The sequence below is a fragment of the Ixodes scapularis genome, unplaced genomic scaffold (genome assembly GCF_016920785.2).
Source record: "Ixodes scapularis isolate PalLabHiFi unplaced genomic scaffold, ASM1692078v2 PGA_scaffold8__174_contigs__length_109621045, whole genome shotgun sequence".
In the NCBI taxonomy this organism is placed as follows: Eukaryota; Metazoa; Arthropoda; class Arachnida; order Ixodida; family Ixodidae; genus Ixodes; species Ixodes scapularis.
The window spans coordinates 10,476,830-10,492,499 of NW_024609883.1; the positions used below are offsets into that span (position 1 = coordinate 10,476,830).

Here is a 15,670-nt window from a genome sequence, read left to right on the forward strand (position 1 = left end):
TTTTGTTCGAGTTCTGAGCGACAGGCTAATTTTCTAGGGGGAGAATGGCTATGTCCGGTTGCACGAACGAGGGTCCGAGAAAGAGGGGAGTCCTTCCTTTCCGTCTTCTTGAACCGTTTGGTACAATGCGCGACTTGTGAGTTGAGGAGGAAAGCTAAGAAGGAAAATGTTAAAAAACCAAAGAGCGGCGCTGCTCCGAAGGAAACTGCTACGTCACGGCTACGTAGCAGTTTCCACAATGTTGCTAGACTACCTCCTAAATAGGCTCCGCATGCATCCACCAGGTGCACATTGAAGATCGTTTATTTAGCTTTAAAATTAGTTTTCTTGTGCTTTTCAACGGAAGACTGGTGTTTTTGAGGTTAGGGTGCAACATGCAACACATTAAAGCCAGAAAATGAGCGCTGAAATTTCGTTTCCCTACCCCTTTAAGGGCCGCATTTGCATTATGAGCTGCGAGGAGGTTACTAACGCGTTGACTGTCTGCGAACGTTCCCGGCTTTCTGCCTGCTTTCATCCTCTCCACGCACATGCGCACTCATGACCAGTCGGCGCTGGAGGCATCCGTTATTGAATGGCGACTTCAATTTAAGCTCTCCAGTTGTCACCAGCACTTTGAATGCCCCTCTCGGCATGCTTCCACGGATTCTCCGCGTGCAATGTGGAAAATCCGCTTCCCAGATAAGGTATGAGTGGCGTACTACGATGCAGAGGCCACTGCCGCCAGCCTTTGCTTTATCATCTGCCCCGTTCTGGGTGGCTGTTCAGTCGCAGCAGCAATGTGCGGTTGTCTGTAACTTGGTAAACTTTTTGAAGTTTATTCTTTTTTAATGATCACAAAATTTTTCTTTCCTATATCCGCAAGAGCCAATCAATCTTCTTTGTTAAAAACAAACACAAACGTCGGGCACATTGAAGAAATTGGTTAGAGTCTGCAAAGTACCCTGTCCTGTCTTACAAACACAAATACATTGAAAAGGTGTGAATGGGAAGTCATGATCACTTTGCTATAGCCGCTATTTCGTTTTAACCGACTTTGTTATAAGCTCAAATGTTACAATGTGTTCATGTTAACATTGACATGGGGTATCACATGATCTGAGATCATGTGACCTCTTTCAACATAAGGGCACCATGTTTTGCAGCAACACGAATACATAGCAGCTGTAAGGACACTTAGCCAAGCCAATCTGTTAGTGCAGGTGTAGAGCATCGAACTACGGAGCAAGAGGTTTAGGGTTCCATTACTGGCAGGGGACAAAGCGTTTCATTAGTCACCTGAAATTGTCGAGGGGGGACTTGGCTGTGCTTTCATGTTTTTGTACCAAGCTTTCGTGATGTACCTGATTTGAAAACCAGCCCTAAAACGCATTCCAGGTTAAAATTTGTCATCTAGACAGCTCAATGAAATTCCTGACGAAACCTCTGCTTTACATCTGAGAATTAAAGGCGTACTCCAACACTCTTTTTAGCTACCCCGTAAAATACTGAGCATGCGCTCATGTCACAATAAGCATCCACCCACTACTTTTGAAACATTTAAAAAGTAAACATAGGGCATGTCAAGAACCCAACCCATATTCTGGATACACCTGGCTAACCAAGATGTTCCTATGTTGGCTACTTTTCAAGCTTGCCGGTGCAATGCAATGAAACTTGATTTGCATGCAACGGTCCTGAATGGACCCACCCTACCTTGTGTTTTTTCTGCATATTTGCTGTCAGTCCTGAGGAGTGCCCATCCCCAATTTTTCAAGATGTTGCACCTTGCACCAAGATGGTGCAAGGTGTAACATCTTGATTTTTTTCAAATTCCTCTATTTAATAACAACCTTACAGAGAAAATTTTAGGCCAGAAGATTTTTGGTAAAAAGTATAAAACAATGGAAAAAAAACCCAAAGGGTTTTTCTTCCTGTTTTGGTAACCAGTTTGTGAACTCATGTAATGTCACTTTATTTTAATCCTACTAAATTTGGTCAGGTTCTGAATGCATAAGAAGGAAAAAGGAAGCATTGCGCCGTGGCCAACACACTCGAGCTGTGTCTGATTGAATTGGCTGCAGACCGAGAACACAATTTTTTCTCGGGTGTGGAGAATATAGCGACATATCCACCACTGCCTTTTATCTCGCCTCTCGTGAAGATGGTGGGCATTTTTTTCTATGCACACTCAAGGGAAGGGAAAAAGACCTGGAGAAACTGGGGAGCGATGAACGCATTGTTAATGTTGTGCAGCCATATTTTACATGTTCTTTTCATGCTTTGTATTTTTTAATCCTGAAGTGCATTTAGTTTGTGTCGTGTATTTATTTACTTCTCTGATTTTAACCCTCCTCTGCTTTTGGTTTTAAAATACCTCGCCAGTCATCTTTTCTAGTCTAGTTTTGGGGCTAGAGTTCAGCTCGATATCCTCAAAAATAATATCCGACATTTCGAGCAAGTTTCACGAAACACTTCGGGGCCTTGCAGAACCGCTACAGTCCAGTCATTCTTTTAAGACCTTTACGGAAGGTGTATTTACTGGTCTGTTGTTAAAGCAAGAGCAGTTTAGGTGATGAACCTTTTCCAATCTGCCGTTCCTATACTAATTCAGTGGGCTGCCTTTACTTGCTCAGTGCTGGGGGGACAGTTGTGGTTTCACTGGCTGCCTGTTTGTGCAATAGCCTTGTCGAGGCTTGGTAGACATTCATAATCGTCATTGATTGCAATTGTAGTTCTCTTCATGCTGGATAGGGCGTGCACCACAGAATTGCCTGTTAAAATTCAATAGGAACAGTACAGGCAACATCTTTTTCGTTTCTGCCATGCCCATCAAGTTTCTGGATCGTGTTGCAAAACGGGAGCCTGACCGTTCAAGTGTATGGTATATTTAACTCTTGCAGTTGGGCCCTAAATGCAGAATTACTAGCTCAAACCAGCCTAAAGAACTCCAAGGGGTGGGTTTGAATTTTGGCCGAGGCGCTTTGCAATCTGACTGAGGCTCATTGGGGAAAAAGTATGGTATAACCAAGATTTCAGTTGTGCCTTACAATGTCTAATTTGTCGAAATTAACCCTCAGTCCTTCGCTGTAGCATGCTTTCGTTTGGCATGTAAAACCTGCCAATTTGATTTAAACTGTTGAAGAGGCTGGATCACAAACGAGAAGTAGTGATCTGTTACAATTACAACTTGACCACTTGGCATCACCACATCGCAACCATGTCCTCTTCAGATCTTGGAGATGCTTGACCTCACGGACAAGTGCCTGTCACGAAAATTGGAGGTGCTCTTTGGGTCCTGGCAGAATTTCCTGGAGTTGGTAGAAGCGCGGAAAGAGCAGGCCAAGGTCATCGCGGACTGGGAAAAGTACATCAACAAGGCCTCGGAGGAGCGGTGCCCCCTTTTCGTTGAAAACTATGTGGATCTTGAGACTCCACCTATGCCGAACGACTTTGTCTACCTCAAGGTGAGTTGAAGAAGTCTGACTGCTGAAAGGCAAGTAAGTAGATGCTTTAGCGTCTGCCAACGGGCATGCCTTTTGGTTAGGACATAGCAGTTGTCTCTTGACATACCCTCTGGTGGATTGAATGTTGAAGAAGTCTCAGTATGATACACTTGGATTTGGGGGTTGCCACACCTGGATGGGAAATAGTCTTCCAAAGGTCAGAGGATAGTGTCATTAAGTGTTGTCTTTGATTCCACTTTGCTGAGGTGCTGTAACTTTTTATTTATTTATTTAGTTTATTTATTCGTTTTATCTTAAGGCCACAAGGCATCACAGAGGGGACTGGGAACAATGGTAATAATACAAAAGGAACAATATATACAATACTTAAACAGCAGGGAACATGAAATTGGTAATAAACGTACAAAAGTGTGTGTCATCATTAATTGATGTGAGCGATGCAGGTAAGCGGTTCAAGTCTGGAAGTTCTGGGAATACAAGTCATAATTGTGGAGAGCATGGCCCTCCGTGATTCAATGGTGCTTCAGCCACTCTATGCCAGCTTATGGGTACATATGGCAGTAGCGAAATAGACCAGTCTCTTCTGTTGCCGGCACTCGGGTACTCAAGTGTCACTGCTCATCTCTCGACTTGGTGTCAGAAGTGGGATTGGCATGTTGTCTACCATATGGTGCCGATCCCGTTTGCATGCCTGACTTCTGTGCAGTTAGGCCTACCATCCACTAAAAGCGTCTCTCGTCCGGGTGCTCAACCGCCACAACCGTGTAGCCTGCTGCCGCACGCTAAACTCTCGCAATGTCTCCACCCGCCATCTTTGCTCGCCTTGCCTGCATCGTCACCGGCTGCTAAGCATACCTGCTCCCACTTGCCAATAGTCAGCAGTACGCCGTAATCAGCACGTTGTCCGTCTTGCCACTATGGCCGAAAACGACAAGCCTCCGTCACGAGCAGGCATCTCTCTGCGCCAACCCAACCGCATCGACTTTGAGAATTCCAGCTCATGGCCTGCATGGCTAAGCCTTTTCGAGGACTAGCACCTTCTCCTCAGGTCTCAGTGAATCTACAGTGCAAGCCCAAGCCCGCACATTGCTCTATTGCATGGGCCCGGATGGTCGTCCACTTCTTTCGACGTTTGGCTTGGGTGACAAGTTGGACGACTACGCCGCCGTGGTTGCCAAGTTTACGGACCACTTCATTCACCCTCAACAAGGTTTTTGAGTTGGCACAGTTCCACAGAAGGGTGCAGCAACCCAGTGAGACCGTCGACACTTACTACGCGGAACTCTGCAAGCTGGTTAAACGGTGCAACTACCAGTCCGCAGAAATTCAAAAACGCTTCGTGCGGGAATGCTTCATAGTTGGCCTGCACGATGCTTGACTGGTCAACCAGCTTTGTCGGAATCTGAGGTTGAGCCTCAAAGAAGCGTGTAATCAGGCCAGGCAGGCCGAAGATGCTGAAAGACAGAAAACTAAGCTCACAGGACGTGAAACAGGGTCAAGCTCAGCAAGTGTCAATACTTCCAAATCTCGCTGGCCTTAGTCACAAAGTGGCCAACCCTCTGAAGACTCCCAGACCAACCGGAAATGTAGCAACGCAGGTTAGTACGACTACTACGGTTGCGCTGCGCACACCCGCTCTGAATCTCCAATGCGCAACGATAATTGCAACAAAAAATAACACTTGGCCAACGTATGCCGCGCCAAGAAACAATGGCTGAGCAGGATTCCGTGAATACAGTTACAAGCTGTTCACAGCCTGGAAAGAGCCAGATAATTTTTATTTCGCAGTCGACAGCTACACAGAAACTTGTAAGGTGGACTCAGGAACAGAAGTCTTAGCTGTCTCGTAGACTTTCCTGAACCTGCCACCATCCCTGAACCGAGTCGACAACGTCCTGTCAGGACTGGAAGAGCAGCCACTCAACATCCTGGGCTCCTTCATGGTCGCCTTGCTGTGGAGAGGCAAAACTACACGGCAACGACTGTATGTCGTCAAGTCGCTGACCGTCCCTCTCGTGGCTTTTCTTGCCATCCAGGCACTTGGGGTCATGAAGTTCATGGCTGAGCTCTCCTCTCAACCTCGGCACCTTTTCCAAGGCCTTGGCATGCTCACACAGGAATACACGATCCTGTTTATGCCAGATGCAGTGCCTTTCTTGTGCAGGGTTCCACGGCAAAATCTCCATCCCTCTGCTAATTGGACGTGGAGCGCAATAATAAGCTTCACATAACAAGCCGGTTCTCGGATCCTGGGAGAGCTCTTCATTTAGGAACAGATTGCATGAAGTATTGATCTGTCGGCTTCAAATCGGCCTCTCTTCTGTCGCCCACAAGTATTTCCTGTGCGGGGACAATCCACCAGTTTGTCATTGTTTGGAGACTTGCTTACCATTCTTCATATTTTGTGGCTCTGTTCAAACTCGAAACAGAACACCATAATCATTTTCCAGAACGTTTTTCTATACCACATCTCATTTCACCCAGCTTTCTTACTGGGAAATCATCCTCTTGTCTTCTTTAAGACTTGTGGCTTTTATTACTAGTACTGGCTTCATATACCAGATTTAGTTTTACCTGTCTTTATAGTTCCTGTCTTGCACCATTGCGAACATAGTAGCTTGATTGTCTTCAGTTTGGCACAATATGGCGTCCGTTGCTTTTGTGCCATAAAGCCTGCGAACACCAGCACCTCATCCCTCTGCGAGATATCATAAAGGATCAGCTACAGAAACTTGAGCAGCAAGGGGGGATCCACAGAGTGGACAAGCCGACACTTTGGTGCTCACGACTGGTCGTGGTCCCCAAAGCTTCTGGTGACTACAGACTGTGCGTCGACTTGACGAAGCTGAACGAAGCTGCCCTCAGAGAATGCCATGACCTGCCGACCGTCGACCAGACTCTCGGACTTCTCGGAGATGCCACCGTTTTTTCGAAGCTGGATGCAAAGACAAGCTTCTGCCAGGTGAAGCTCTCGGCAGAGTCTGAGGAACTGACAACTTTCATCACGCCTTTTGGTCAATACCGTTTTTGCCATATGCCCTTCAGAATCACCTCGGCACCAGAATTCTTTCAGAAGCAGATGTTGCGAATTCTGTAAGGCCTCGAAGGCATTGGGCACGTTAAGTTGGCACTCCTTTACTCCTACTCCGACGCTCCGAGTTTCATACTCCGAGCGCAGCAACTAAACGACGCATAGCGTGCAGGAGCGCGACACACCGAGGCTGCGTTCCGAACCTACTTGAATGGATCCGTGACAACAAAAATGGAGAAACGCTGGACTTGGGTAGGTTTTTGATAACCACCTTTACCCTAGAGTTAGATCGAGTAAGTTTTGGAACACGGCCAGAAACTATTGACGGGCCACACAAGCTCCTTCCGACCGTGAATACGGGTGGCAGAAGCCGAAAATATTTCGAAGATAAATAATAAGGTTCGTGTGGAACGGCAGAATCTAAAGCAAAAGAGACGGCGACATTATGAAGTTTTTACGAACGTTTTAATATTCCTGAACGGTTTAAAGACTCGCTTCTTGCACATATGTGCAAGGTTACCTTGGCCGATCTATTTGTTGACCATGCATACTGTTCCGATTTAAATTGAAGAAAACATTCTTGAGCCCACTCGTTGACGCAGAAAACCCTCAAATATGTCAGAGATTCCCTGGTTCTGTCGGTTCTGTCTCGCAGCGAGACGGAAGCCACGCCGATACCGGCACACCGTCGTTCGATAGCACGTCAATTCGTTTTTAGGCGGTATGCATGAACAAACCTTTCCCGCAACGCTAACTGGTGTTTCGGCTTTCCAATTTAAGTATCTTTATTCGCTGCGGCTGGGCTAAGCATTCTGAGCAGGGCAGCGGTCTGACTGTCTTTTCATCACTTTTCTGTCGCCGAGCTATCGGCACGCTCGTTCGATAGATCAATTCATTTGCAGGCAAGACGCACGAACAAACTTTTTTCTCAACGCTCACTGATGTTTCGGCTTTCAAATCGAAGTATCTTTATTCGCTAGGCTAAGCATTACGAAAAGGACAGAGCGGTCCAAATTGTCTCCTCATATCGACAACTTTTCTGTCGCTGTGCTATCGGCATGCTACCGTTTGATAGATGAATTTCTTTTTTAGGTGAGATGCACGAACAAACCTTTTTTGGAATGCTAATTGCTGTCTTTGCTTTCAAATAAAATTGTTTTTACCTGCTGAATTTAAGCACTAATCAACTTAAAGGGGGCAGCAGTCCGGCTACGCCTTTCGTCTCGACGGTCTCAACAGCAGCACAGCCATCTTGTTTGTTTACGTGACGTGACGGAGCGCGAAAAAGTCACTTGCGCTCTGAGAAATTCTCGGTGCACAAAGAGCGCACTCGAGTGTCAGTCTCCGGTGACAATCCTGTCCGTTTAGTGAAAGAAGCGCCAAACTCTTGCGCTCCGGAGTGCGAACTTAACCGGCCCATTGTCTGCATGATAGATGACATCCTGGTGTTTGGGAGCACTCTGGAAGAGCACAACCACCATCTGTAACAGGTCCTGGATCGGATTTCTCAACCAGGCATCACCTTGAACAAAAAAAATGCCGTTTTCGCCAAACCGAAGTTTGGCGAAAACCTGCAAGAGGAATCGGCCCAGACTCCTACAAGCTTCAGGCCATCAAGGACATCATTCCACCAACTGACTTTGCTGGAGTCAGACGCCTCCTAGTCACAGTCAACCATCCAGGTCACTTTTTCTTCACATGTGTCGGACATCGCATTCCTCATCAAAGTGCTCCTATGCAAGGACACTGCTTGGACATGGTCTCATGAGCAAAACTCTGCATTCATCAAAGTCGAAGAACTGCTCACCTTGGAACGCTGCATGGCAAAATACCATCCTGTGTATCCAACCATCATCTTGGCCGATGCAAGCGCGTTCGGACTTGGAGCTGTAATGGTACAGACTCAGGCTTCGGGAGAGAGACACCTAGTGGCATTCGCCTCTCAGTCTGACAGCCACGGAACAATGAAATAGCCAGACAGAAAAGGGGGCCCTGGCCGCATGTGGGCCATCCTAAAGTTTGACGAGTTCATAAATGGCCTAACGTTTGATGGGGAAACAGATCACCTGCCACTTGCCTCGTGAGTCAGCAAGACGGCCCTGGACACTCTACCGCCTCGCAATCAATGGCTCCAGCTGAAAGTGATGTAGTACCGTTTCAGAATGCTGAATGTTCCAGGTACGCTTCTTGCCACATCCGACACCTTGTTTCGTGTCCCTACAGGAGCCAGTCGTATCTGAGCCCTTGGACACAATCAAACTCTTTGCTGCCGCTCATCAGAAACAGCTTCATTGCGGATGGAAGATGTCAAGAAGGCCCAAGCAACTGATAGAGAAATCAGTGCATTGATTTCTCTGTGCCAGAATTGTTTTCGGAACAAATCTAAGCTTTTCTTGCATCTGACAAGATTCTCCAGTGCCCTGAATGAGTTCTAAGTCTGCAAAGGCTTTTTGCTGAAAGGCTCCTGCCTCGTTGTTCCTGCATCCTTGTGCTCGACAGCTCTGACACTGACTCATGGAGGGCATCAAAATGTTTGTCTGTTCATTTGGACACAAGGTCTCCGGAGAACAGGTCTTTGTCAACAGATGCAAATACCGGGCCGGCAAGTGAGTGCGGTGGCCAAGTAGCAACGAAATTGACTCTCTCATCTCAACATGCGAGCAGTGAACTTTCTACCAGACCAATCTTGCAGAGCCACTTTGCAGCACGCCGCTTCCTAGCCGTCCCTGGAAGTACTTGGCAGTGATTTTTTTCTCCTCGAAGACTTGACTTCTAATAGTTGACTACTACTTTCACTATCCAGAAACGATCAGCCTCCAGGCGCCACAGCTTGTGCAACGGTTGAAGTGATGAAGAGCGTTTCTGCAAGGCACGGCATCCCAAAAAGACTTCGATCGTACAACGGACCACCCTTTCAGTCCAGAAAGCCCACAAGCCTCACGATACCATACAATGTCTTGCACACGACCAGCAGCCCTAACTTTCTGCAACCAAATCGGGAAGTAGAGCATATGGCACGCACAGTCAAGGGACTGGAACGCAAGGGGAAGGACCCATACCTTGCAACCCTCAACCCTCCGACACACACCCGGCCCCACAGGTTTCAACCTGCACAGTTGCTGATGAGCAGATGGCTTAGGACTCGGCTGCCCAAGGACAATCGACTGATGCAGCCATCCAGCCAGGTGCACAAGGAAGCAGCCAGCAGAGACGCCCGATACAAAAGACGACAAGCATCAGACTTCAACTGCCGACACCGCGTTAGGAACTTCCCACTTGAAGATGTTACCCGTGTCTTGGTACAACCAGAACGAGTGCCAGCAACGGTCCTCAGTCCTGTGCAACGACCCAGATCCTTCATTATAGGGACAGACAATGTTGCAGTGTTGCAGCTAAACAGGCACAGCTTGGTGTCATATGAGCCAGGGGCGAGCCAGGGATGTTGTCCTAAACTTTAATATGTGTAGTAACATTACTCGAAAACATTTCTCCTTCAATCAAGACTATTCGCCTTGAGATTGATCTAAAGGTGGCGCTACTGTCGCGCTATCATCATCATCATCAATGTGTGAATAGGAAGATGGCTGCCCCATTGCCTATCTGCGGTCGCGGCCAAGAACTTGCAGAATATCGCATTTATTGCCTCATACAGTGTCATTGTGAAAGCGATTTCAGCAGAAGATGATCTAGTACTGTTCATTGCCTCAGTGCAATACCTACTGCACTGAGATGGGGTCAGTTTTCACCGATATCCAGCGGCCGGCGCACTGAGGAAAGAGTGGCTCTCGAAGTTCAGATCTGATTCATGCGATGGTTTGTTCTAAACATTTCATTGTCGAAGACTCCAAACCAGCGATGCATGACAACCAATGTAAATGGAGAAATAAAACTGTTTACATAAGTGTCATGAGTGGCCCAAAGTATAGTATGCATAAAGCGTGCGCGTTGATACTCGCTTGCTACTGGGCAGTGTGATCGCCTCAGTGTGGGTTCTCCCGATACGGTGTTTTTGGAGAGGATGGGAGTGCCACAAACTTATTACTGCATGAAAGTCCGACTTTTGAAACACTGCAGAATTGTCATGCCTATAAGCCCCCTACACAATGCCACACTGAAGGAGGCATCGACTGCAGCGGAAGTGACTCGCTCAGTGCCTGCATGTGTGTCGGGCGCATCTGATCAATTTTCTTGAAGTTCGGTAGGAAGTATGCGGTAAATAGGGCTGATGGCAACTGGTCAATCTATCGAAGGAGCAACTGGGACTATCGAGCCTAATCAATTAATTCTTTACACTCAATGATTTTTGCTTACTCTCCGCGTGACAAAGGTTTCGTGCCACTTCGCTTTCAAAACAAATATTCAACAGCAAATCACTCTACATGAAAACGGCATGATTACATCTAAGGTTAACAGCTCACTAAAGGACATAGGTACATCGTACGAAGCTGGAGCCATTCTTTTTCCGGAGTGACTGCACCACCTACTGCAAAAATCTGCGAGCCCCATATTTTTGAAAATTACAAAATTATCGAAAAATAAAGGCACGTGAAGAGCTCTCTTGGTTTACAGCCAAAATTCAAGTCTTTAGAATTCGCAAGAGTTAGCGGCCATGAATAGGTTCCTATGCCTAATATGCGAATAATTGGGATCGCAGAAATAAAGGGTTTTACGTATGCAGCGTTTAAAACGATCAGGAGGACGAATCATGTGATTCTTTCAAAGACGTATCTGGCGTTGGAGTTACAAACGATAGTTATTCGGCAGGGCGAGTCCACGAAAGTTCATCAGTCGTGGGGCTGTTCGTGAAATTCAGATCCACAGTGTGGAGATTTTTGCTGAGAGCCGAAACTGCAGTACATAAATCTGTACGTGTATGCTCGTCGACGGGGTCGTGAGGGTCACAACGCTGCACTCAATAGTCTGCCCGGCATTCACAATTTGTTCGCATTCGACAAAACACCGCTTTTCGTCAGCAATGTACTGCATAATAGTATATAACGGCACTGAAACTGAAACGAATACCCACATCATGACAACAACCACAGTAGTAGCAACATTATATAAGCATTCGGCTTGGCATTCCTTGCCTTCGCGTGTTTCTACTATCATTGAATGATACAATCTTTTTCAAGAAACAAGCATTCACAACGTAAACAGCGCAGTTAACCCGAAAACCAGCCTTCGTCGTCGTGAGGATCTATGTTTCAACATGTGCCGAGAGCAGACGATGTGCGGCACTATTCACACTAGCAGGGTTTCCAACATTGGGCAGACGGTCGTGACTGTTCGATCTCGAGGCAAATGATGCTTTTGCCTTTCTACACATAAGCAGTCTTAAGTGTACTCCTGTAATTTTTTAATACCATAACACCGTGCCTCCCGGTCAGCGTCAGGGGCACAAACGTGCATGGGCACAATGCCTTTCCTTTACACTTGCCCAAAGAGCTGCACTGTGCAGGAAAAGTTACGTTACAATACAAGCAAAGTTGAAGTTGGCTTTACGTGTTATGTGCATTATTTTGCATTTGTTAATGAGTGCCATTCACCAGAGTTGACACCAGTGTAGTATGGAATCTAGGTCATATTGTAGTTTCTGTGAGTCAGAGTCATTAGGTATTACTTTAATAAATAGCGCGTTTGTCAGCAAAGAGTGATTGAAAAAGGAGTCACTGCTTGCAGGTCATTACAAAAAAGTAGAGGTCCCAGAACGAACCCCTGGGTACTCTGGTAGAAACGGGTACAGAGGAGGAGTTAGTACCATTACACTCTACAAATTATGAGTGATTCGCTGAAAATGATATTAACCAGTTAAACACGTTAGAGTCAATGTTAAGTTTACTTAACTCTAGCAATAAAAGTCACTGCAATGCCGTGTCAAATGCTTTGGCAGAGTCTGGAAATATGCATTCCACCTGGGATTCCTGATCACATGCTGAATACATTGCTCTCATGCAGCCCCTCAGATCTGTTCTTTTTGTCTTTCTCAGTTTTGGCTATCTAAACTTCAACAGCAACAGCTAGAAAGACAACGACGATGAAGCGCGCAGCACGTTTTGTGGTTGTCCAGCCATTCAGTAGTCGCCATTAAACTATCATAAAGAACTGTCAGACAGTGGGATTTCTTCATGATGTGGCGATGAACCTGGGGATTATTATTTATAGACTCAAGCTGCATAAATTAGGCAAAATGAAGCTGTTAGATTGCCACATTTGGTATTGTATGTGCTTTTAATTAGCCTCATGCAATTTGGCATCCACAAATATTAAATCTTCGAAAATATTTTTTAAAAATTGAGCGTTTGATTTGACCTCCAAACCAATTATGGAGTTGTATTAAAACTTTATGCGATTTAATTTTTTAGGTTTATTGCAATAAGCTACATCCCAGCCCCATGAATGGGCTTCCTCTGTCGCACAAGCGCACTGCAGAGGAGTGACGCCCGCAGCACGTGACACTTTTTCACATACCAATCCTGGACAATGAAAGAAAGCACTTTCTTCCTGGCACGTTCCTTAGCACACATTGATAATGATCGTAGCACACTTTCGGCAGATTGCGGAACTTTATTTTTGCTTTAGAAAGGTGATGTAGAACACTGACGCTATAAAAGTTCATTAGAAATGCTCTGATACACTGCAGATGTGAAGAATCGCAACGCAAGTTTTTGAAATCTATACTTTCTGTGACCGTAACGTGGGAAACAGTGAAGGCTACATTCCCTGTGAGTCAGTCGGTGCGTCAGAGGGAGACTTTTGACTCTACTCTATGACACTAGTTGAGTGCAGTGCTGTCAAAGCCACGGAAAGGGGAAGTTGTACGAATTTTGAGTGACGGGCTAATCTTGTGGGGGTGAAGAGCGTCGTCTGAGACAAACAAAATGTTCTTGGTATTCCTCCTTCCCCTCTTCTCCAACTGCTTGGGTTACGCTCTCGCCCCTCCACCTTTGGCAAGGGCGTTCACAGGCTTCGCCTCTCCGATTGGCACCAACGGGCTCTTTGACAAGTTATGCTGAGACAAAGTATAGATAAACGAAATTAGCACGTGTGAGTGCCATTTCCTCTAGATTATCGGATCTCGGGTGAAGAACCCGTTTCATTTGCCATAAATGATATACCGTATTTACTCGCAAAATGAACACACTTTTTTTCCGGAAAATCGATGCAAAGTTAGGGGGGGGGGCGTTCATTACGCGAAGTAAAATGTTTGCGTCCGTATTTACTCGCATAATGAACTGACCTTTTATCCTGAAAAATCAAACTTCTTATCTCTTTGCGCGCGGCCGCCCGACCCCGTGACCAAACTAAGCTGTGCAAAAAAAAAAAAAAAACTAATTTTTTTTTTTTTTTTTAGTATTTTGGTTTTTTGTTTTTTGCCGCTTTTCGCAAGCTGTCTTGTTTGCTTAGGCGTTGCTTAGGCGAGGGTTCTCCGCTTATCTTTCTTATCTCCTTGCGCACGGCGTGCGACGCACAATCCCTGGTAACCAAACTGTGCTGTGCAAAAAAAAAGAAAAAAAAAAAGCTTAGCTTTTTCTTTTGCTTTTTTTCTCAGTTCCGTGGGTTTTTTTTTTTTTTTTCATTTTGCCGCGTTTGGCAAGCTGTTTCGTTCGCTTAGAGCGCTTCTCTTTCTTACCTCCTTGCGCGCAGCGGCGCGCGAACCCAAAATCCAGACTGCGCCCTGCAAAAAAAAAAAAAAAAGCTCCTCTCCATGTTCTTTTTTCTTGCTTCCGTTTGATCTTTTCGAATTTTTTTTTAACGCCTTTTGCAAGGCGTTTTGTTCGCCCACGCTGCCCATGCATTCGCGACCTCGCTGCACCAGGATAGAAAAGTGCATTCATTTCGCGCGCGTGGAGGGAGGGGGTCAGAATTTTGACGTCCGAGTTGGGAATGCGTTTATTACGCGAGTGAAAAAAAAAAAGTCGAAATTTTGAGAGCCGACTTTGGGGGTGCATTCATTACACGAGTGCGTTCATTGTGCTAGTAAATACGGTAGAATAATTGAGAAGCCTAGTTAGTAGGCATGTGCATGTAGTGGGTTTTGAGTTTGCAGAGAATAGTGCTTTTGACCAAATATTTTCTAATTGGATATGGAAGTAGTTTTTCTGTGCTTTTCACTTGGGTGCAGTAGGCTCAAATAAAGATGCCCAAACTTTCACTTGTCCACTTCTAAGCTCAGTTAATTGTAATATATAATAATATGAGGTGTGGCATGTAAATGACAGATTTTGTCACAGCTATCCTAATTGAGGGGATTTATAGATCTGTTTGCTACATGCAGTGATGGAAGTGCTGCACTATATGCACCAAATTGCGCCATGAACCAAAGTCCGCCGTCTCTTGCTCCAAAATGCCATTTTTTCTAAAAATCGTGCCACACTTGCTTTAAGGGGGGACATGGGCCTAAGTTTTCAAATTTTTCGAAAAAATTATGTTTTTAAATTTTTATGTTTTTGGTTTTAGAAACTAATTATACACCCTTACACTAAATTTTATAGCAATGCGCCGAATAGTTATGTTGATATAAAATATTTTCAACACATTGTGAGGCAGTAACAAAGTAAAGGAGTTCAATGTCTGAATGCATTTTTCTCAGTTCCACTTTTTGCTGCAAATTTCATACAAAGGAATCTTTTGATCGAAGTTAAAATTTTTCTGATATCACAATCAAGATGTTTCTAAACTGAAATTTACTGGAGAATCGGGCTATCTACTTTATTTTGTTTTAAGTTAAAAACCTCATTGAGAAGAAACAATGTTTTTAAAAATTGATATAGGACAGATATGCATCTTATATTTTGAGGTAATCACTCTTCCTGAAATATTTATACTTGAGTTATAAAAACGAGATAGCCCGAAGTCCTACATTCCAAACTTTATATTCAAGCAGTTAAAATGATGCTTAATAGCTTCATTTGCATATCATAGATTTCTTAACGAAGAGTGGCACATCTTCTTATGCAGTTATGTAAAGTTGTGCTAGAGAGGCTGAAAGTTTGCACAGTGCACCTACATCTGAAGTTAAATCTCCCCTGCAAATTTCATCCCCATCACTTGAGTAGTTCAGAAGTTCAACCTCTAGCCCGTGTCCCCCCTTAAGTGAGCTTAAAAAAAATAAGACACTTGCACCAAGTGAGCTTCAATAAGACCTTAATGTTGAGAGAAGTATACAGGGAAATTCAAATGGGACATATTTTAC

The 15,670-nt window shown here is 45.2% G+C and overlaps 1 protein-coding gene across 4 annotated transcripts in view; it reads left to right on the top strand.

Annotated features, from left to right (window-relative positions):
• Positions 1–15,670, top strand: part of LOC115322654 (histone-lysine N-methyltransferase SUV39H2) — a 193,703-nt gene that overhangs the window by 54,096 nt on the left and 123,937 nt on the right. For all 4 annotated transcript variants that reach the window (XR_006076672.1, XR_006076671.1, XM_029983005.4 and 1 more), the window contains exon 7: positions 3,213–3,446. Coding sequence is in view for 2 of the 4 variants with exons in the window: in XM_029983005.4 (XP_029838865.2) it covers positions 3,213–3,446 (234 nt within the window). In the remaining 2 variants the exon portion in view is untranslated. The remainder of the gene's footprint in view (positions 1–3,212; positions 3,447–15,670) is intronic.